The 23,715-nt window shown below is 40.0% G+C and overlaps 1 protein-coding gene and 1 long non-coding RNA gene across 4 annotated transcripts; one reads left to right on the top strand and one right to left on the bottom strand.

Moving 5' to 3' along the window:
• Positions 1 to 1,044: 1,044 nt before the first annotated feature.
• BZW1 (basic leucine zipper and W2 domains 1) lies at positions 1,045 to 13,089 on the bottom strand. Of its 3 annotated transcripts, none has more exons than XM_026492218.4 (12): positions 12,969 to 13,089; positions 11,676 to 11,749; positions 9,718 to 9,894; positions 8,025 to 8,119; positions 7,054 to 7,119; positions 6,332 to 6,467; positions 5,375 to 5,484; positions 5,062 to 5,232; positions 4,451 to 4,597; positions 3,786 to 3,924; positions 1,920 to 2,042; positions 1,045 to 1,493 (listed from the first exon to the last, which is right to left on the bottom strand). In XM_026492218.4, exons 2-12 carry the CDS (start codon positions 11,737 to 11,739, stop codon positions 1,462 to 1,464), a joined length of 1,260 nt encoding a protein of 419 aa, XP_026348003.1. In that variant the 5' UTR covers positions 11,740 to 11,749; positions 12,969 to 13,089; the 3' UTR covers positions 1,045 to 1,461. The 3 variants fall into 3 exon arrangements, with proteins under 3 accessions (XP_026348003.1, XP_026348002.2, XP_026348004.1); XM_026492217.4 differs by lacking the exon at positions 12,969 to 13,089 and adding an exon at positions 12,204 to 12,309; XM_026492219.3 differs by lacking the exons at positions 11,676 to 11,749; positions 12,969 to 13,089 and having other exon boundaries at positions 8,114 to 8,119; positions 9,718 to 9,795.
• On the top strand, positions 12,517 to 23,663 carry LOC130541983 (uncharacterized). The gene is made up of 3 exons (XR_008956164.1): positions 12,517 to 13,070; positions 21,185 to 21,282; positions 23,143 to 23,663. It is a non-coding gene; the product is annotated as an uncharacterized LOC130541983 (long non-coding RNA).
• Positions 23,664 to 23,715: the final 52 nt, after the last annotated feature.

Below are 23,715 nucleotides of genomic sequence, written 5' to 3'. Positions count from 1 at the left end.
CATTATTCCAAGTTAGTTTCTTTCATCGAGAAAAAAAAAAAACTGTCAAAATGTTCACTTTTAACATGAAGTCTCTCCATCAAAGTGGTCGTATTTTGTTTTCTAATGACTACATATATATATATATATATAAAATATATATATGGGTAGCAGCAAGAAAAGATAAATGGAAATTAAAAGGCAGCCATTAAAATAAATGGATCAATCATATAGAAGAGATATTTGGCTCATGGCAATTTAAAAAGATGGCAACTCGGGTATGTTAATAGCCAGATGCTTGAGCTGTGAGTATGTTAAGAGAATGAAGCTGACCCAGTATGATCAAGTGGGAATATATTACCATTGCACTTCATTCTTTACAACAAATACTCAAAGCCAAGAGGAAATGAGTTACATTTAGAGTCTCAATTAGAACACGCTGACCGCTTAACATTTAACAACTTACTGGGTTTAGTAGAGTCATTTCCTTTACTCACACTATTTTTATTTATTTTTTAAAAAGTAATCTCTACACCCAATGTGGGGCTCGAACTCATGACCCCGAAACCAAGAGTCAAATGCTTTACTGACTGAGCCAGCTAGGCGCCCCTAACTCACATTAGAGTCCTTTCCTTTTAATCGAAGTGCATGACAAATGTTAAAATACTTTAAATGACAAGATTTTTCTAACGTACATTTGAAAATGGTTGTAATGAGAAGAATATCCACCTGTTTTGCGTGGAAAGATACAAACTGAATACAAAAGTTTCTGTATGGGAAAAAGCTCAACTTTCTTCTTCCCACCACCTCTGCCACATACAGTTTCCCAAAAACTCACTCTTAAGCTTGCTCTCTATGGCTTTACTAAAGAATGAAAACCAGAGAGCAAACAATTGAGCTCAATGACATCCAGGGTTAAAAATGCAAGAAAATATCAACATGCAAGCAATGGTCCAAATACTCAAGATTCACGTTAATGAATTCAATTACTGTATATGAGATTTTCATTGCTGAGCAGGGCTTTGGGCATACCAAGTTATCACACAAATCATTGCCTTTTGAGACTTTGGATACTTTTACAGTTTAATTTGCAAACAGAATTTTTATAACAAATTATTTTAACCAAATCATATCTTGAAAACTGTTTATATAGAAAACCCAGGGAATAAAGTGAACTGTTCATTGTGGAAGGCCTTAAATTACATTATTACAGTAGAAAATACAGGAGGTAGAAGATAACTGAAAAGACTAATGCAATATTAGATTCAAATCTATAGCTCCTGTAGCTACTTAAAACATGGTTTTAGAAACTAAACCCAACATTTCCAGTAACCATAGAAATAGTTAAAATAAAATTTGCCATGAAAGCCCTTATATCATGCTTGATATAGGGAGGTAGGAAGATGTAAGAACCAGGACACATGAGACATGACATTTTATCTACAACTCCTGTTTGCTTTACTGAGGGTGCAGTTTCAAAATTCAGTCACCTTCTTCAGCTTCAGACTCAGATTCTAGAAAAGGGGAAAAAAATGCAGTCAAGCATTATATAAATATCAGAAAGCAAAAGTTCCCATTTATAATTTTGAAGCTCTTTAATTACAATTAAGTAATTTTATTAATAACCCTGTACTTATGAGGGGGATATTCAAAAGCCTTCATTTGTAAATCTAATATTTATTAAATAGTCTCAAATTTTTCAATTTCCCTCGTAAGTATGTTAGTATATTCGCCAAGTGATCAAAATACTTTAGTATTTAAAGTCAAGTTCTCCCCATGTGCCCTAAAGCAAATGACTATTTGTAGGTCTGTCACAAATGAACAAAAATCTGTACTTCAGGTACAAAATGGTTATCTCAATGAAAAAAGGTAGCACATTCTATGGCCGCATTAAAATTAGTTCTCAGGCTTTACCAAACTGCACCAAGGAAAAGACTTACCTTCTTCAGCATTTTTGAGCCACTCTACAAACTTTTTCATTTGCTCAAGGAAGACACTTTTCCCCTTTGCAACATGTGCATCTTTATACCACTTCAGAATGGGCTCTTCACTCAGGACTTCAGCTATAAAGAGAGCAATCATTATATTCGGGAGTTTTCAGGCAGAGTCAGAAGCCACCTAAAGTGCAAATGCCTGCATGGCAAAAAGAGCCTACTGAAAAGTTAAGTATAAACAATCATTGTATTCAAAACGCTCAACTGGTTTCCTCAATTTTTAAAGGAGTGCCCTCTATTAAGAAATGCTTTATCGGGGGCGCCTGGGTGGCACAGCGGTTAAGCGTCTGCCTTCGGCTCAGGGCGTGATCCCGGCGTTATGGGATCAAACCCCACATCAGGCTCCTCCGCTATGAGCCTGCTTCTTCCTCTCCCACTCCCCCTGCTTGTGTTCCCTCTCTCGATGGCTGTCTCTATCTCTGTTGAATAAATTAATAAAATCTTTAAAAAAAGAAAGAAAGAAAGAAATGCTTTATCAGCTTGTTGCCAATGTATAACCTGCAACTAGGAAAAACACTTACTAAACCAGTGATTCTCTCAACTGAAGGCATTTACACCCCTCTTCGCTGGTACATCTGACAATGTTTAGACAATGTTTAGAGACATTCTTGGTTGTTACACTGGGGAGAGATGCTACTCAACACTCTTATAATGCACAGGATTGTTACCAACTAGAGTTAAAGGCCCAAAATACCAGTAGTACCAAGGTTGGGAAACCTTGTGATAAACAATCAGGGATATCTGATGGATTACATTAATTTTTTTACATGTGAAAATGGTACTGTGGTAAATAAAAGTCCATGTACTTTACAAACCCCATACTGAAAAGTTAATTAAATAAAGGTTTCTAGGATTTGTTTATAAATAATTAGAGTGGGAGGAGGATGTAAATGGGGGTATACTTTCAAGAAACCTAACTATAAGCTCTGTAATACAGAAACCTAACTATAACCAAAGCATGGAATACTTGGGAATTCATGACCCTATTCTTTTTTAAAAACAAAAAATTCTGGGGATGGGGATATAGACCTCTGTTCTAAGTTTAGAATACAGGAACCAACAAAATCATTTATGAAAACTAGGTCACAGAAACAATACATGTGCACACGAACTACACTTACTGGGGTCAAACTGGTCTGATTTATGCAGAATTGAAGAAAACATTATTAGCAACCATAGTAAACTAAATATTACAACAGACGCTCTCCCAACAAAGTCCTTATCTTTATTAACCACTTTAGAAGTTTTGAAACAGGATCACAGAAAAGGGAATAACAACTGAAATAGAAGGTTTTATAATAAGCATTTTGAACTGGTCTTGAAGGACAAGTAAAGGTTTACATTGGGTAATGGGGTAGGGTAAAGTCAATTTGTCATGGGCCAAAGACTAGAGAGATGTGAAAAGTGTGTCTGGGGAAGAGAAACTGGTAGAGAATGGGAGGTGAAGTTTAAGGCCATGTCAAGAAGATTTTAGGTTTTCAACTTAATAAGGTTTAGAGATGTTTTGATATTAATGGACTAAAAAGCACCCAATTCAATTAGAGACAATTTTGTCCTATGATTAAAATATTTTATGGAGCTGATGTTCAGACAACTACTCACTGGAATTGTTAGTAGTCTAGGATTTTGTTGTTGTTAAGATTTTATTTGGTGGTGATGGGGGGGAGACTCCGTGCTGAGTGTAGAGCTCCACAGGGGGCTCAATCCCAGGACCTCCTGAGATCACAACCTGAGCCGAAGTTAGACACTTAACTGACTAAGCCACCGAGGCAACCCCAGGATTTTTATCACCAAATTCAAAATTTAAATTACCTTTATAAAAAAGCACCACTATTTTCTGGAAGGCTTTCATGAAATGAATGTTGTCATAGCAATACTCCTGAATCTTCAGTAACAGAGTCAGCTCAGACTGACCTTGAGTAGTAAAGGCAGCAAGTAGAGGGCTGTATTGCTTTTAAAGGGAAAGGAGAAAAAGTTTTGTCATTTATTACAATGACCCCCCATTTCAAAATTCCTAAAACATAGAACAGATCTTTTAAAATCACTGTGAATTATACTCTATTTAGTGGAAACTAAAACAAGAACCAAATAAAGCAGAAGAATCTACTAAGAACCTAAGTCAAATAAGCAATACTGCACCAGGGATTGCAGACAACTGTCAATACAATGTTAATAATTTAGAGGATAAAAAAGGAGTCCTCTTTTTTTCCAGTATTCCCTCAAAAGCAAACACCAAATTGCAGGCATACGCTATTTTTAAACGTGTATTTGTTTTTAACCTGTGAACCAAAGAAAGGTCAAGTCAGACTTTTAAAAAGATTATCAAGAGTTTATAACCACCAGGAATAGTTACTTGTCTACTCACTGGTGGTTATCCCCAGGAACCACAAGATGTGATACATCCTTTAAGTACAGTAACAGCTCACTTATCCCCACTAAAAAGCAGAATAATGTTTGCAAAGGCAAAATTCTAATACCTTCAAGTGCTTGATGGCTTGCTCTGCTACAAGCTCTTCCTTTTTGTTCCATTCCACGGTGCTCATTACGCTGGACCAGACTATTCCAATGACAACGGGTTCTGGGATGTTGTTTTTTTTCATCTCCTCCTTGACATACAAAATTATCTGCAAAAAGAATCCAAAATTAGTAAAAGAAATCTATCTTGATATGTACACTCTACACAACAAACTCAGACCTTTTACAAAAACATAAAAACAACTCTCCATGCAACTGGCAATGACCACATGTGTACCACATGTGATCAGAGAACTTCTAGAACTAGAAGGGATGGACCTCTAGTGCAACCCATAATTTAATTTACACACAGGCAAACTGGCTAGGAACGGAAGGATATGGAAACAGATGATCCATCCATTGGCTTGCACCTTACAAAATCCCCAAGTGTTATAATTTCTGGGCACTAGTAAAGCACTAAATATGAAAAAGACTGACGAAAAGCCCCAGCAGAACATTCTACAGCTATTAATTAAAACCCACTCTAGTGAAATACTTTAAAGCTTCTCAAGTGAATAAACATTTTCTTTGCCAGAAAGAAATCAATAAGATGGTTTAAACGAAAGTATCTTACATCCTTAAATGGATCACCACGGGACATCTGTTCTTGAAGTTCTTTCTGGAGTTCCTTTCGAGCTCCTATGGTTTGCTGATTCCGAACATATTCTGAAAGTTCTTTCAAGCCTGCCTCAGTAAAATACTTCGTGAAGTGTTCAACGCTTTGTTTATTGGCAGGAAAAAGTTCCTGAAAGGAGAATTTAATCTGGTTAAATGGTCTTTAATCCTACTGAGAAAAACACCTCTTTTCACAGATTAGAAATGAGAAAATTCCCTTATTACACTTTTAAGTGTTGACAAGAATGGGAAGAACGTAACAAATTACAAACCATCAGTCTGTTATCCATGCTGACTTTCCGAAGACTTGCAGCTACTGCATTGATATCTTTTTCATTTATCCATGATTTAAAGAGCTTTACAGCAAAAGCTGCTGAAACCCCTGTAGAACAAAAGAGCTTACTTAACAGAAGTTAGGTGGATTTCAACACTCTATCTCCTCATTTCAACCACACAGAATTACTCACTTTACCTCTAAACTACCTTCTGCCACTAAGCTGCTTACCATTTCACTCCAATTTCTCTCTTCTATCATTTGCTAGTTACGTATTTTTAGTTGTTAAATTGGTTTTGAAACGTGTAAAATGACGGTAATAGTACTGACACTTGACAGGGTTGTTGTGGGAAATAAGGCACATTAAATACCTAGTACTCTAGTTTAAAAAAAGTTTCTGGGGCGCTTGGATGGCTCAGTCGGTTAAGCGTCTGCCTTCGGCTCAGGTCATCATCTCAGGGTCCTGGGACAGAGCCCTGCATTGGGCTCCCTGCTTGGTGGGAAGCCTGCTTCTCCCTCTCCCACTCCCTCTGCTTGTGATCTTGCTCTCGCTGTCAAATAAATAAATAAAATCTTTAAAAAAAATAAGTTTTTTAACTGCAGAGAATTATTTAACTATGAAAATGACAATAGGGACCTTATTTTCTTTTTAGCTCAACATTTCCCCCAACTGGAATTAATTTTTCTGGGTTTCCCTGGCATTTCTCATTATGCTATAACCACATTCTGTCTGAACTTTGGATATTTGCTGTATGCCTAAAGAGAGCCAAAGGTATACATGAAATATCTAATTAATTTTATTAAATTTAAGGATAATTAAGAAAACTAAGACTATTACACAAGTCATATCTACATAAACTATATCCTAGCTTTTGTATCAGTTCAGATCTTTCATGCTCTTATTTATCCCCACCTTCAGCCAACCAAAGACAATTCTTTACTAAAGGCTGATTACCTTCTTTAACCAAATTCTCATTATAAAGGCTATTAAGGATGGATGCATTAAGTGTTCCATTAGCCAGAAGAACACCAGTCAACATAGCCAGCTTGTTCCTCTCCGACTCTGAAAAACCCTTTAAGAACAGCAGCAGCTATAAAAGTAAATAATTAAAGGTTAAGAGAGCAATTATATAAAGAAAAGCAGTAAGACAAACTATACTGATTGAAAGTGTGGGCTCTGGGGTCTAACCATCCAAATTTTTATCTCAGTTTTAATACTAGCTGAGTGATCCTGGGCAAGTTACTTAACTCTGTGCCTCAGTTTCCTCATAAGTAAACGTGGATAATAAAACCTGCCTCACAGGGTTTTTTTGAGTATTAAATGAGTTAACAGTTACAGTTAACATTACTAGATTACTAGGTCTGCCTATATATAAAATACCTAAGACTCCAACAGCAAATACGTTAAATTTTTCTCAATATGCTTAGCTCTGATCCTCTACCCCCCGCCCCCCCATCTTGAACAGACCCCATTCTGATCTTTAGCCTTTTGTCACTTGTTTGGACACAAAGCTAAGAAACAGTGTATAACAAATTAAACTAAATGGTGTACCCCCAAACCACATTGCAGGCCTACGTAAATAGCTAATCATTTCAAATCTGTGGCAGAATTAAGATACAACGTCCTCCTCTTTGACCCCCATCTTTTGTTTCCATAAAGCATACTGTTCTTCATACCTTTTTTACTTCATCTTCAAAACCTTTCTCCAGGTATTTGTAGCGCCTGATTAACTTGTTAAAAACCTATGAAGAACAATGAAGGAATTTAATAATTTCGTAACTAAAGATGCCAGATTCCTAAAAGATCTGAGTATCTCATAGTATCTTTAGAACATCAAAGTAAACCTTCCACTGGATATAAGAGTTTACAAGCTGTTTAAGCCAGCTTAGGAAGAGTCTGTCAACTCCCAAACCCTATCCCAAACCCTACAATATACTGATCTGTTAACACTTAAGCCACCCCACAATAGATTTTTATTGCCAAATGTGAAAGTAAGGACTAATTATTGCTCAAATATAAGTCATTTACCCATTTGTAGGATATTAACAGAGTAAGATCACAGAATATAGTTCTTTCCTAATGACACAGACAGCAAATCTCTAGGCTAGATACGCTTGAATTCTTTGCTTACAATAACACAAACCTAACTATGTATGAAACCTTCAAATCAAACATTGATTGGTAAGCTAATCTGCCTATAACCCATTCATCTTTAAGAAGTTATATGCAGGGGCACCTGGGTGGCTCAGTCAGTTAAGTGTCTGACTTTGGCTCAGGTCACGATCTCAGGGTCCTGGGATCGAGGCCCTGCTTGTCCCTCTGCCCATCCCCTGTTCGTACTGTCTCTCAAATAAATAAAATCTTAAAAAAAAAAAAGTTATATGCAGAATAATTCTATGATGGAAATCATGACAAGGATATGATTTTCCTTTTCAGCTTGAGGTTTTTCTTAGAAATGGATTAATTCCAAAGCGACAAGTAGGAAAATAACTAATTCAATCTTTTCTGCTTTGTCTTAACACATTTCATTATATTGCTCCAAAAAAGTATCTCTAAATCTTCAAATTCCTCCAACCTCTTAAAAGCAGACTACTCCTATGTAGATGGATAGCAGCTAACTGAAATAAATACATAAAGTCTCATTTACCTGAGCAAATGCTTGCATGGTCTCTAGGTCTTCTTGTGCTGCGAACACACAGACATCTGTACGCATCATGTCATCTGCCAGTGTACCACCTGGGGCTAAGGTATATTTAACAAAAATTTGCAGTGACCTTCATTTAAATTAGTAATTGTTTCCATCTTAGTTTCTGAAAGGATTCCCATAATAAAATAAAATGATAAAAATGCTAGAAGATGAGCTGAAAGCAAAGTCAGTATCTCAGTAGGAACATGGCTAGTTGGTTCAGTATTTGTGAATAAAGTGAAACAATTTAGCAACCCCCTTTAGCAACCCAATTGAACTCACTGCATTAAGCATTCAACAGTATCGAATCTGTCACACAAGTGGAGATGTTCTGAGTTGGTTTTGATAATGTAGAGAAACAACCTTTCAAGTTGCTAGAGAGGCTGGGCCGTAAAAACCTACAAGTTAGAGTTATCTTTTATATACATTTGTACGTATTTATGGATAAAGTGATGTCAGATATATACTTTGAAATATGGGGAGGGGGATGAAGTCAGTGAGGATATAGCCAGATTAAGACTTAACAATTACTGAAGTTGGGTAATAGACAAAAAGTTTGTTTTACTATTTTCTCTAGGGTGTCTTCAAAAATTTCCTTAGTAAAGGTTTTAAAAAGAATTTTAAAAGCAGGCTTATTGATAGTACTATAAATAGAAAATGGGTATTTCTTACTATAAACTGGTAATGCAGTGGAAGAAATACTCACTGGACTAGGCATTAGAACATATGAACGTATGTTCCTTGGTTCTACCACTGAGTAATTATCTGACTGCAGGTAAGTCACTGAAACCTCTCTAAGCCTCCACCCTGCAGGCTTACAGAGTTCTGACTCTGTCAGCCTGGCTATGAGGGTCAAGAAGTTATCACTATGAAAACATTTTGAAATATCTTAAAGAGCTATGGAAATGAAATTGCCATCATCATTTGAAGACACACAGCTAAATGGCACATTCTCTTAAGATACCCTGAGCTGCTGAGGGCAGAGGCAGAAGTGAGGGCAGTGCCATGCAAGAGAAATATAATGTGGGCTACACAATGTAATTTCGCATCGTCTAGTAACTTCATTAAAAATAAAAAGTGTAGTTTATAATATACTCTAACCCAACATATCAAAAATATTGATTTTAACATTTCAGTATTCAAAATATTATTGAGAGGTCTTACATTCTTTTTTCTGTAAGTCTTTAAAATCCAATGTGTATTTGACACTTATTGCACCTCTCAATTTAGATTAGCCACATTCCACGTGATTGATAGCCACATGTGGGTAGTGGCTAATGCACTGAAGAGTGTAGGATTAGACCTCAGGCATAGGGAAATAGTATTTCATAAGACAGAAGAGGTAAGGGTTTCTTCATTAACAGAGTGTACAAACACAAGTTGGAAAAATTATTGATCGGGGATGTAGTAAGGACACAGGTATCAGAAAGTCATCCCCAAATATTATGGTTTTGTAACAGATTTCGACTATAAAGCTAAACAGGGCAAGACAATTTGCTAAGTTACTATGATCTCGGAGGGAAAAAAATGGAAAAATCCTAAGGAGGTAAAAAGCCAAAAACAGAGCCACCCCAATTTGACAGGACTGTCAAATAGTTCATATTCTGGATTCCATACAATTTCTATACATTACTCTCCCACAAAACCCACTTACCCAGCATTCCGCCGGCCACCAGAATGTCAAAGAGTGTTTCTGCATATCGGCGGTAATCGAGTTTTGCTCCAGAAGCATCAAGAAACTTTGCTACTGCTTCCAAATCAGTACCAGTTTCAGTTAAGCCTTGAATAATACAGTCTTGAAACTGAGTAGGGTCAAACCTCTCTTTTTCATCTGGGGGGAAAACCCCACAACATTTAGTTTTAAAAGGCTTACCAAAATGCCACAAAACCATCACCTTATGAAAGTGTAAGTACTGAATAAATTAACCACATGTAGCACAATCTCATTTATTTCAACAGCTGGAAAACACAAACACAAGAAAAGACCTAAACACACACTCTGCAAATCCAAGGCATGACTGCCTAGTCAAAGAACTGTGTGGCTTTTTTCCCCACTATTTTTTCACATAAGTCTCACAAATGATGAGTTAAGTGAGCTAGTGTGTTCCTACGGCCAGGAGACAATTTCTACCCTGAATGCTCTCCTATTGCCTCTGGGTTCTTCTGAAATTTAGGACATCCTCTAAATTTCAGGTAAATTTTGTTCTCGAGTGAAATTTTGTCCAAACACTGGAACTCTTCATTCTTTTAAATGCCCGTAACACTACGTGGTTATTGTTGTTTTAAATCATTCATTTGGTACTTACAGTGCCTTACACACATAACCAGCCTCTACTGAGCTGCTATCACACACTTTACGATGGCTTTGACCTCTCTATCTAGGTTAGATGCTATCTTTTCACACAACACTAGAGTGGACAACTCCTCCCTGTTTGCCCAGGACTTTCCTGTTTTAGCACTGAAAAGCCTATGTCCTGGGAACTGTGTTCAGTCCCAGACAAATTCGGATGATTGTTCATGCTACCCAGAACCCCATCAAGAACGAGGAGGGCGTGAGTGATCTCAATCTGGACCTGGGGAAGTGACAGCTCTTTCTGATGCCAAGAACAATAAAATTACTTGATAGTACCACATACTCAAGAGGATACAGACTTTCCCCCATCACTGCTAAACTGCTCTGGTTTCCAACTTCTGCTCCACACTTGAGAAAATTTACCAAGTTAAATCTAAAAAAATCTGCAAAGACTAGAATCGAATCCTCTTCAGTCTCCCCACTACAAGAGGACGGTCTATCATCAGGGATTACAAAAGATTCTGTAATACATATCTCAAAGTGTCTGTTACCCAGGGTAGAGAAACACAGTTTATAACCAATAGCTGACCCAGTTCTATTTCCTCAAAATTTCCTGTAAAATAAGGTCAATATCTGTTTTTGAGCAATAACATTGAAAGATTTTTGGGAAAGTATTAAGCCAAATACAAAATATACCTGAGACGACATCTCATTTAACTTTGTATCACTAGTATAGTGCCTTGCTACAGAATTAAATATTCACCTAACCACCCACTAATAGACAGAAGCAGTTAATATAATTCTAGTACTTTTCTTACTAGGTCTGTGAGAAATATTTAATTTCAAGACATCACAATGTGAACTCTGTTCCATAATTAACTTCCATGCATAAAGTCTGGTTTTTCTTTCACAAACCTTCACAAAGTTTGGGAGGAATTCAAAATCACATTAGGAGCTCTCCTTTCTTAACTTTTTCCCTCAAGCATAAGTCTGCCTGAAAAAAATTTAGCTAGTGAAAATGCACTCCATACTTAAAAAAAAAAAAAGAAAGAAAAAAAAAAAGAAAAAAATGTACTTTCTCCTCACAATAAAAAGACCATTCAGTAACCTGCTTAAAGATACATATGTTGATACTAAAAGCTAAAGGCTGAGAAAAACAGTAGAAATAGTATATATCTGAAATGACAGTCAACTAGAAATTCAAGTTCCTTTCTGGTATTTTCTCTTAAAGTTTACTATTAAGCAAGTGTCTGCCAGAGAAACCAAGATATAAAAGTTATTCTCGAAGTCTGAAGAGAGATATTAAAACAAATATTTACCTCTTTTTCTGGTTTTAAAACGCTGGCCTGATAGCGTTGGCTTTTGCTGCTTTTGATTATTCATAAAAGACACCCTAAGGAAAGAAAAATAAGGCCTTAAAAATATCAGTGCCACAACATTCATTTAAAAAACAAAGCATCAAACCTTGGTCTAGTCACATATTAAGTCAAATGTAACACACACTTCAGCCTGGCAATAGACCTGGGGGAAACGAAGAATTACCTCTGCCTGAATTAAATTCAACTTCAAAAGCTGCATTTCTCCCTACAAGAAACACTTTAAAGATGTGTTTTAAATGACTTTACAGCACCATAGTGACTGGTGGCAAATCACCCATCATAAACATTTGTTTGGTTTCCTCCTCGTTCCTCTTTAAATTCCCCTACATACTCCAGTACTTCTAAGCACCACAGAGGCTAAGAGTACCACCATAGTCAGTAGGTATCCAAAACGTGTACGTCAATTTTCAGACACCGTCAAAAGGCGAATCCTTTCTACAGAGGGGCTTATGAGCGGCACCACCCTACCAGTCGTGCCTGTGACTGCAGCGGCCGCTTGCACCACTCCAACCTGCAAAATGAACTGGGGGCCGGCCTCGCCTCCTTTGCCCCATTCCCCGCAATCCAAGTCTCCTCCCCGAGCACGTGTCTCCCCCTCCACACCCTTCCTGTGCTTGCGGGCCCGAACGCGATAACCCGCCCCCAACCAGGACCCCCTTGGCCACCGCGGGGCGCCGTAGGGGCTGCTCCTGGCCCGCAGCCCCTTCCCCACTGACCCCGTCGCCGGCGGTGGCGGCCGCCGCAACGAGCGGACCACAGGCGCCGAGGCGCTTCGCGCCGGGGGCCCCTCCGCCCCGTACATCCGCCCGCCCTCCAGCGAAAGCAGCGGCGGTGGAGGCGGCCGCAGAGGTGGTGGCGGCTCCTCCGCCCCGCCCGCCAGAACCCCCCACGCGTACATCACCCAACAGAGGCCGCAGCGGCTTTGTTACCCAGGCCGGGCAGGGCGGCGGGGGGGGGGGGGGCTGCCTCGGCCACTGCCTCGGTCTCTGATGCCGAAGCGCACACCCGAGCCCCACGTTCCGGCCCGGGCCGCAACCCCTCGACCTCCCTGCTGAGGCAGCGGCGGTGGCCCTCGAATCCAGGCCCCGGATCCGGCCTGGCTTCATGCGGCGGCCTCCGCCCGGGCCCATTCAAGCCGGGCCGCACCTGACCTGCCACCCGCCCGACCACCCGCCCCGTCCGACGACGAGGGGCCACAATCTTGGCCAGGGACAAGCGGGCGTCGCGCCTCACCGAATTTAAGGCGAAGAGAAAAGAGCCAGAAATTCCCGATGTGGCGGCAACTGCGGCGGTGTCTCCTCTGCGACCGGAACTAACGCGAGGAGGAGGGAAGAGGTGTCACCCCCGCCCCGGCCGGCCTCCTATCGCGAGATTTCTTCCTCTAGCGTCCTCCCCCGCGACCCGCCCCGTCGCGGCCTTGAGCCTCCGCCTTTTCCATTCCGTGGGGTTCGGGGTGGGAAAGTAGGAAAGGAGAGGGAGGAGAGTTTTCAAGGCTTCTTTGTTTCTTTATTGGGTTCCAGGTTTTCCGGAAACTTATCCTAGACCAGCCTTTTTTCCATCTCAGCTTCATCCGGCCTCGTAGCACATGGAGGGGTTAGAAGAGCCAATACCCCGCCCCCACCCCCTCCAGTCCTGAAGAAGTTGGACACGTCCTTCCCGGAGTCCCTCCTCGTAGATGCCCCCCGTCCCCTAGGGCAGGAAGTCGAAGCCCGAGGGCAGGTTGCGCTTGGGCCTTTCTGGGGCGGTGAATGAGTTTAGCCTAGGTGGTCCTCTGGTGTCCTCTGCTCCTGCCAGGGTTGGTAGAACTCGCCCAGGCTAAGTGCGAAGCGGGGTGACTGCTTTGCGGTACTGGCGATGTGGGTCGTGCACTGCCTCTCTTTGGAGAGAGGGCGATCCAGGTGGAGGATCAGAGAAAATTCTGCCCTCCTACTGTGGCCGCTACTTCTTGGAGTGGTCTTTGTCGTTTTTTCCTGAGCGTGGTGCTTGCGGGGTCCTGGAGATCATGAGAATCCCCTGAAGGATTTTTTAAAACACAGATTACTGGATCCCACCAACACAGATTATGTAGGTCTGTTGTGGGACTCAAAAATGTGCATTTCTGACAAGTTCCAGGTGATGCTGATGATACCTGTCTAGGGACTACACTTTGAGAACCACTGAAATAGAGGATGTATCATCAGAGAGCTGGGGGACAGGGTAATGGTGTGAAAAGCACTGTGGACATTATAAAACTGAGTAGCGATGCACAACGTCTCCCAGGATCTAGCCTGGCGTTTTTATTCCGTTTGTATTAGTGGTTTGCTTCTGCATTGTTACCTATCCTACCAAAACCAAGAAGCACCAAAACCCCCCAGAATCAGGGTTTGTTCTACAGTCACCTTCCCTGGACTCTGCTGCTCTCTCTTATCAAACATTTTGGGTAAATTAGTTTGTATTAGTTGACTTTAACTATCTGATCTCTGCCCCCTACCCCTCGCAACTTTTGGAAAATTACTTTCTCAGAGTTCTTTCCCAAAATTATTGCCAAATCCAGTGATCTTTCAGTCTGCACCCCTCCTTTCCTCCTCTGAGCATTTAGGGCATTATCCATCTCCTTAAAACTTTGTTTCAGTTGTCCTGGTTACCTCCCAGATACTCCTTTCTAATTGCTGCCTTTTTGTGCTCATACCTTTTATCTTCCATCATGCTTTCTTACATGACACTCTCGTACATTCCTAGGGATTTAACTTTTCAAAGAATGTCACATTCTTCTATTGAATCATTAAATAATTGTGAGTCTAGGCTCTATGCCCTTCCAGGCTGAGAGAATAGCAGTGGGCAAGTCCTGAGGTAGGAAAAACCTGGCCTGTTGGAGGAACTGTGACTGGATCTTGGTGGGAGATGGGAGGACTGTGGAGAGCACAGGTGATTTCTTAAGTCTAACCCTTTTCCCCAAGCCCCAAAGCCCCAAAGCCCCACTATCTGGTATCTCCACTAAATGCCAAACTAAACATTCTCAGTGCTATTGATTACACTCCCCCCACCCCAAAGTTTTTCTCACCTCTGAAGTTCTGTTAAAGACACAATGTTTTACTAATAAATATAATAGCTACTCTATGTGGCAGGTGTATGTGTTATGTATTCTTCTAAGCACTTCACCTTGTTTAATCCTCAAAACTACCTTATGATCTAGAAACTATTTTTAGCCCCATTTAATAGACTGGAAGACTGAGGCATGGAGGGGTCAAGTAACTTACCCAAGGTCATAGAACTAGTACATGGAAGAGCTTGATTTGAACCCAGGCAGTCTGGCTGTACCACTATAGCCACCAAGATCTTATTTATCCATTCAACAAATAGTTATGGAGCTAAAGACCACTAGATATTCAGAGGTGACAAGTTAGACCTCTGACCTCACAAAGCTTATCTTCCATATTTGTCACATTTCTCAATTCTATCATCTTTTTCCAGTATCATCTTCATTTAGGCCTCTATTTCCCCTAACTGGGACTTTTGCAATAACTTCCTAACTGCTATCCCTTTCTCCACACTTCCAGAGTAATCTTCCCAAATGCAGCCTGAATCATTTCTCTTCACTGTTTAAATGCCTTGGTTTGTATTCCAGATCACCCAGGGATAGTTCTGACCAATGTTTCTCACCTTTACTTCCCATCACATTGGTGGTTCTTAACCTGTTATTGCCCTCCATTGTGGGGCATATAGCAAGCAATTTTTGACTAAAAGCTATGTTAAATTTAGCAAGTGATTTCGTTTTTAAAAAAGATTTATTTATTTTTTGTGGGGAGGGGCAGCTGGAAGCGGGAAAGAGAGAAAATCCTCAAGCAGACTCCCTGCTGAGCGCGGAGTCGGATGTGGTGCCTGATCCCTGGACCCTGAGATCATGACCTGAGTAGAAATCAAGAGTCGAACATTCAACCTACTAAGCCACCCAGGTGCTCCAGCAAGTGATTTTCCTTAAAAATTAAAGCAGATTGAGGATTATCTATTATAAGATCATTCTCACTTATTTCCATTCTGATATATGGCCCTGGAAGGCAGAGAGGGATGGCGCCCCTGGGAATTGTATAGCCAGGCAGCCTATTTTATCTGTGCTTTCAGGTGTGTCCATGGGAGTAGGTGCGGTGGGCTCGAAAGGGAAATGTTTGTAAACTGTATCACAGCAGAAAAGGTTCCAAACCCCTGAACTCTGTGCTTTAGTCAGACTGAGATGTCCCTCTTCTTGAGATGTCCTTCCCTCATTTTTTACTGTCAAAATCCTATTTATCGTTTCAAGCCTTATCTCAAATACTTCCTTTAAGCCATGCCTAGTCCCTGCAGCTGATGTGAACACATTCCTTTTCTGAACTTCTTTGTACTTTCTTTCTGATATGTGATCTACTTTGTATTTGCGACTGTCTTATCTTTTATCCTATACTGATATTCTTTTTTTTTTTAAATTTAAAAAAGGTTTTATTTATTTATTTGACAGAGAAAGAGCACAAGCAGGGTGAGCGGCAGGCAGAGGGAGAGGGAAAGGGAGGCTCCCCGCTGAATAGAGAACCCAACACGGGGCTTGATCCCAGGACTCCACGACCATGCCCCAAGCCAAAGGCAGCCACTTAACCCACTGAGCCATCCACGTGCCACCTATACTGAAATTCTTGATGGCGATGGCAATTTCTTACTCATTTTAGTAAAGCCTCAGTGTATGGCAAGCAACATGGTTTAGAGAGTATGGGATGAGTTTGATAAAGCTAGTACTTTCCATGGAGGAGACTTGACCATGGGGGAGAAAGAAGGGTGACAAGAAAGGTCAAGGGGCTGGTTTCTTAGAGCAATGCTGGAAGATAGCTGTTTAAAGGATAATCTCGTCCCTGGCTGTTTTTGAGATTTTACATGAGTCACTTAACCTCTCTGTAAAATGTGAGTACAGATGCTTTACGTTGACAGCTAAGACCCTTCTAACGCTCATAACTGGGGTTTCATATCTTTTCGTAGACTTGTTACTGGTATCCTTAAACGGACTAGAGTTCCCAACAATATACTGCATGCCTACCTGATAACTGCTGTACTAGTGTAAGAGTTTAAGGAGCTTAAAGTGTTAATTTTAAGTTTAAGGAGCTTAAGGTTAATGAGCTTGAGAAGAGGGATAAATCAGGCCTTTGAGGAAATGCCTCATAAGACAAGGCCTGAGCCTGCCTTAAATTGTCTTTTTTTGTTAGTGCTATGCAGGACTTTGTTATTCAGACTTTCTGAGCTCAGTTAAGAATTCTGTAATGGCTAACCTTGTAAACTCCAGCATGTAAATAATAAAGTTTTTGGTAGAATATTAGCAACATTCAAGACAATGTCTTATGATAAAAGTATTTTGGAACTTTTTTCCATCATTGCTAGGCCAGATTGTGTTCCCTGTTTTGTTTGTTTTTTTAATCTATCAATCTACCTATCCATCCATCCATCCATCCATCTATTTATATGTAGGCTCCATACCCAACATGAGGCTTGAATTCATGACCCTGAGATCAAGTTGCATGTTCTACTGACGGAGCCAACCAAGGGTCCCTGGGATTCCCTACTTTAAATGAAGATTTATTTCATGAATGAAAATATTTCAGTAACCCTAGTAGTCTTCATAACATTTGTGTAGGATTGGGATTATTTCTTTTTCAAGTATTTGATAGAATTTATCAGTGAAGCCGTATGGGTTTGGGCTTTCCTTTGTGGGAAGATTTTTAATTAATAATTTAGTTCCTTTACTTGTTAGAGATCTGTTCAGATTTCCTATTTCTTCATGAATCTGCTTTGGTAATTTGTGTCTCTCTAGGAATTTGTTATTTTGTCTAAGTTTTCTAATTTGTTGGCATACAGTTGTTCATAAAATTCTCTTATAATCCTTTTAATATCTGTAAAGTTAGTTGTGATGTCTTTTGTTTCATTCCTCATTTGATAATTTGTGTCTTCTCTTTTCTGAGTCAGTGTCGCTAATGGTTTATCAGTTTGGTTGATGTTTTCAAAGAAACAAAATCATTTGGTTTTATTGATTTTTCTCTATCTTTTGGTTTTGTTTTATATTTCGTTGATTTTCACAGAATGCCACCAACCTCCTGCTCTTACTTGAAGTTTAACAGTTTTTCATGAATAGGCACGTGTCAATTTGTTGTTGGCCTTTGTTTGATTATTCTACGGTCTTGAAATGGTAGTTTTGGACTCTCCTGCCCAGTTTTATCATTAATTTTGGAGAGAGGATTTGCTGACATCTTCATTCTGCCATTACTGCAAGCTCCCCATAGCACTTTTGGATTTAAATTTTTGACCTACTTAGATGAAAGATGCTTGATGCAACTTGTGAATTTGATAGTACTTTTAACTTTGGTGGTGGAAATAGATAAGTGTTTCTTTTTCAAGGGCAAGTAACAATAGGTTTCTCTTCCAAAAACTAGGAAGATGCCAAGGCCCTGTTTCAAAAAGCGCATTGCTTCCCTTAAAAATGATCTGGGAAAAGTATTTATACCACTATGCTTTGGATAGAAGATTGTAGAACACTTTATGAACCTGGCTTAAATACTGTATCATATATACATGTTTCCCTATATATATGCATACTCATATGTACATACGAATGCATGTATGCATATGTACTCATACGTATATATGAATGTATGTATGTATGTGTGTGTGGAAGTATTTTCATAGGCTCCACAAGATTTTTACAATGAAAAAGTGTTGAGGTGCAGTGAGCTTTCAAATAATTTCATTTTAGATGAAAATGTATTATAGTTGCTACATATCTCATACATACCATTTAAAATTTTTTAAAAAATTTAAATAATCTCTAAACCCAAGGTGGGACTTGAAATCGTGACCCCAAGATTGAGTTGCATGTTCTACTGACTGAGCTAACTGTGCACCCCTCCTATATACCATTGCTTTCACTTGCTTTATAGAAGAGTTTGAGTAGTTATTTGACCATTAATATTTACTATTACTAATATTTGTTAAAATCAAGATTATGAAAAACAAAAAATAAGCATGCTAATTACCTGAACATTTTAATAAAATTGGTTAGTAAGTTATTCTTTTAAGACACTGATTTCTCCCCTTGAAACAGACTCTATTAATTACATTTTTTGAGGCTTAGCGATTCAAGAAACCTGGCATTTAATCTCTCTCTACATAGGAATGATGGTAGGTTAGGGTGAAAACTCTTTGCTCCTGTGAAGTGTTTATTTAGAACATAGTTTGAAGTAACTTGCTAAGTAATATTTTGGATGACCATAATAGCTACATTCTAAGTTATGTAACATTCAAGGCATTTATTTAAAGGAAAACAAACAACAAGGTTAACTGTGCTGGCATGTGGTATAACTGTTAGTTACAGGATTATTTAGGAAGGACTGTTTATTGCTTATTAATTCTTATTTCTTAATATATTAAAATTCCTTTAAAGAACAAGAAATCTTGATAACCTAGATCTAAAATGCTCTGTGTTAGAAAATGATCTCAATGTATGTTGAACTGTTGCCTGGCATATTTAGATGGCCATCTTTCCTTGCTCTCTTTTTATAAACCCAAATTTCACTTTTTAGGGGCCTATGTGTGATATAAAGTTATAAAGTTTAGTTAGCCTAAAATGAGAAAGCAACTAAACGGAATAGAAATTAGTTGGTGTTTTATTATAGTTGTTGGTAGTAGTAGTCATAGCAGCAGTAGCCACACTACTCTACTTGTAGTAAGTACTACTACTCTTACTGACTGGTACGTACTACCGCTGTTCGTAGTAATAGAGTGGTCGTTGTAGACCTTACATTTAGAGAGGATGTTATTGATTACAAAATATTTTCATATGCATTTTAGTGTTCTTCACAGAAACTCTATGAGGAAGTAGGGCTGTTTTACTTTCAAAGGAAGCTAAATATAATATCATTAATGATTATTATTCTTCCAGAAGAAGGTCATGGACTGTCTATGATGGAAATCTAATGCCAATTTATCTCATAAGAAAAGTACCCTTTTACTCATCATGCATTTCCGATTCTATGCTTAAAAGGCAGTATTAAAACTGTCTTGGAGGCTTTCCTAGGTCTTTCTGGAACAAAAATAATTTTCTTTTAAAATATGGCTTCATTTTTCAGAACCCAACTAAGTGTAGGTAGCTATGGCCTCAGAGGGCTTTATACAATAAGTATTGTCCCCAGCAGAGGTTCTCAGCATTAGGCAAATTGTCATAGGAAGTGCTAATGTGAAATTCTGCAGCAATTCTCTATTAATTTGAATGTAAGTCACATTTTAAAATGCACAAATTCCATGAGCTTTTAGAACCCAGGTTAAAAGTGTTATGAAATAACATTAAGAACTTTGGTGTTTTATGATGTTTTGAGAATAACTTGCCTAGGAAGAACAATATATAAGCAATGGATTTTTTCTTTGAACAAAGCATTTGCTAAGACAGTGAGGAAGGTCTCTGCTTTTCCTTGGCAGAAGAGGTAAAAAATGAAATGTTCTAGGACCTTCACTTCTGTTTTCTTCAAGACATATCTACTAAGTACCTACTATGTGCCTGGTGTGCTATAATAGATGTTGGAAGACAATACATTGTGGTTCTTATGACCTGCACTGTCCAGTGAGGGACACAGATGATAGTGACAAGCGCAGCACCGCTGTGAACGTACAGATGGAGAGGTCTGCTCTAGATGCCACTGGAACGTGGATGAGGGAGTGGCCAAATCTGCAGGGCTGGGAAGGAAGGGGCTCCCAGAGGATTCTGAAGAGGAGATAGCTGAAGTGTGACTTGAAGGAAGAGAAGAGGTTAGTCAGATGGAGAAGTAGGGGCAAGAGGCAGCATGTGGAAAGGCCTGAGAAGTGGTGATGACTGCCAACTTCTAAGAGCAGGGAGCAGCTTGGTGTGTCTAGTGTGGAGTGTGTGTGTACATACGTCTGTGTGTGTTGGGGGAGGGGCAGCAGAGATGAAGTGAGGGTTAGTCTGAGAAGAACCTAGGTGGATATGTTGAGGAGTTTGGTCTTAATTTGTGTTGTTTTTTGTGTAGTAACTTACTTTAAAATACTTTAGAAATTTAGTATAAATGATGTGATATATTTAAGCCACCAGAAGAGGCCAGGAAGGGTTCTTCCCTAGAATCCATGGCCCAACTAACACCTTGATTCTGGATTTCTAGCCTCCAGAACTGTGAGAGAATAAATATTTAAGCCATCCAGTTTGTGGGAATTTGTGATGGCAGCTCTAGGGGAGCTATCGGCTAGCTGACAGATGGAGGGCAGAACTGGGAAGCAGGCCTTGAGATGCACAGGGACAGGGGTGCCTCCGAGGATCTGGCAGCAGGGCTTGTGGACCTGCTCTCCACAGCTGGGCCTTCCAGGCAATCTGTTCCAGTGGCCTTTTAACCTCATGTACCTTACTCAAGAGTCTCACTCTCAGGAGAGATCTGACCCAGCTTATCCTGTGCCTTTCCCAGCAGCCCTCCTGGAACACATGGAGTGGAGGATGGGAAACTTCCCAAAGGAAAAGCCCCCAAGCAGATGGAAATAACTGGTGACTACCACACAAATTACGGTACGGTCCTTTTTGGAAGAAACTCTCCTGTTGAATGCTACTCTTTTACCCAGTGAGGGTAGGTGGTTACAGATGTTGAGAAAGATTATCTGGGCAGCTATGCACAGAATGGTTTGGAATAAGACCAGTTAGACAGCTGGTGACATCATCTAACTATGAAGTAAAGGGAGTGTGGGAATGTCTGTCCTGCTACGGTGGCTATGCCAAGGAGAGAACATTCTTGTTTTTACTCAGTGATATCTTAGTATCAACTAATTCAAGGTTGTGTAGGGAGACTGAGAAAATGCCTTTATTTTCTGTCTCCAACTATTTCTAATTTTTAAACTTCTTTTCTGCATCTTATGAATCAGAAGTTATATCTTATTGCTAGATGTCTACCCAGTTATACGAGACAGAGCTAATGCTAATTTTCGCTATTCTGGGAGTGGAGCTGGGAGCAGGCTGCTTCTCCTTTCATGCGAGAAAACCCACTCAGAGAGCCCAGGTTCAGAAGGCAAGAGTACACATGCCTTCTGTGTGCCTGACACCCACGGGGGAGAACAGGAGGATCCACAGAGCCACGATGAGCGTTAAGGGTTGTATTCCTCACTGTTGCAGGCACCAGGGTGCTGCTGACTTGGGGAAAGGGATAGAATTGTCTAGATGGAGAGGGGGCTTCAGCAGATGTAACAGGGGCAGGAACCAGCTGCTTATCCTGAAACCTTAGACTTCCCCACCACCCCGACATTTGGTCACTGTGTCCCATTCATGTGTGGCACCAACCGAGAGTAACTTCAGTCTTGACGAGAGTGGCTGGGCATTCTGGGACCAGCTATTCCTGAAGGGGGAAAAAAGTAGCTAACAAAAATGGTTGCGGCGCCTGGGTGGCTCAGCTGGTTGAGTGTCTGACTCTTGATTTCGGCTCAGGTTATGATCTCAGGGTTGTGGGATGGAGCCCTGCACCATCAGGGCTCTGCACTCAGCATGGAGTCTGCTTGGGATGCTTTCTCTCTCTCTCCCCCTCTGCCTCTGCCCTTTCCCCTGCACTCTCTCACTCTCTCAAATAAATAATAAATCTTTTTTGAAAAAAGGTGGTTATATTTTGTGCTTGTATGAGAATTGGCACTGATGATATTAGAGTAGGGCCTTGCAGTATATACCTTTTTATATATTTGAACTGTGTGAATTTATTACTAATTCAAAAAATTTAGTAAGTATCCTTTAACGATGCTTAAATAGAGCCCAAAGAACTGGTTTCAAGTATGTGGTTTCAAATGTGCCTTTTTGAAAAGGTATTTGATTGATATCCCTGCCATTCAGATTTCAGTGCATCACCTCACACAAGTAATTTTTATACAGATCCCTCTATTTTTGCTGCTTTATAATTCTCAACTGCAACAAATAGAAAATAAATGCCTTAGCCCCAACAGACCAGATTTTTACAAAATATGAATTATATTTACCACTGTTTAAAATGATACAGATGATAAAACAAAAAATTTTTAAAATATTTATTTATTTAACAGAGAGAGAGAGAAAGCACAAGCAGGGGGAGTGGCAGGGGGAGGGAGAAGCAGGCTCCGGACTGAGCAGGGAGCCCAATGCAGGGCTCAATCCAAGGACCCTGGGACCATGACCTGAGCTGAAGGCAGTTACCCAGGCCCCCAAAACAAATTTCTTATATTCACATTAGATTACACAGTGAAAGATTTTATTTTTGAGAGCCAAATCTTTTTTTTTTTAATTACTTTCAACTTATTTTACCCTGGCTACTCCCACTAAGTTCCCCAGCTCTTCTGCTCACTTGTGCAAAAATCTTGTGTAACTTTTTGTCCTGCCTATGAACCTTCTGTTCTGATCTCCTTTCTCTCTGTGCTCCAGTCCCACTTCTTCCCTTAGACTCCCGTGGCCTAGTGAAGCCTCCGAAGTCAGTGGACAGGCCTGTGCACAGCCGTATCCTAGTCCCTTCAACCAGATGTGCTCACTGCCTCCAGTGACCTACAGCCTCCTGTACTGCAAGCCAGATCTTTGCCTCCTCTCACGCGTCACCCGCGCTCTGAGATCAGCCCCTCCTCCCTCGCTTACTTCTGGAGTCACTGCAGATAGTGGCTAGGTGACTTTATCATGCAAATTCTGGCTGACAGAGTGTCAGTTTACCTCCCGACTTTCTGGTCAAATAAGGCCTAATTCATATTCTGGTTTCTCCTCCTCCGACGGCCTCCAAAACTCAGATCAATGGAATTTGGCGGATCCCATACGTGTTAAACCACAATGTCGGGATGATTACAATTTAGAACTCTTTTGTTCTGTGTTACTCCCTTCAATATAGGGGAAACTGAGTGGTGAAGTATTTCTGAAACTAATAGTATATCAGATGTTTTTTATAGACAAAAAAAAATTAAAGGGTTTTATGATAATACATTGAAAATGTTTTTACATTGCCTTTTATCTCCA

Source organism: Ursus arctos, unplaced genomic scaffold, assembly GCF_023065955.2.
Source record: "Ursus arctos isolate Adak ecotype North America unplaced genomic scaffold, UrsArc2.0 scaffold_1, whole genome shotgun sequence".
Classification (NCBI taxonomy): Eukaryota; Metazoa; Chordata; class Mammalia; order Carnivora; family Ursidae; genus Ursus; species Ursus arctos.
Note: the sequence above shows the minus strand (reverse complement) of the source record. Positions and strands in the feature narration are given on the sequence as shown.

Coding starts and splice junctions, on each gene's coding strand:
- BZW1 (XM_026492217.4), bottom strand. CDS start 12,289: ATGGGGCAAAGGAGGCGAGGCCGGCCCCCAGTTCATTTTGCAGGTTGG. Junction 5,485..6,331: donor TGAGAATTTGGTTAAAGAAG/GTAATCAGCCTT, acceptor TTTGTTCTACAG/GGGTTTCAGCAGCTTTTGCT. Junction 1,494..1,919: donor GCTCAAAAATGCTGAAGAAG/GTAAGTCTTTTC, acceptor CCCCTTTTCTAG/AATCTGAGTCTGAAGCTGAA.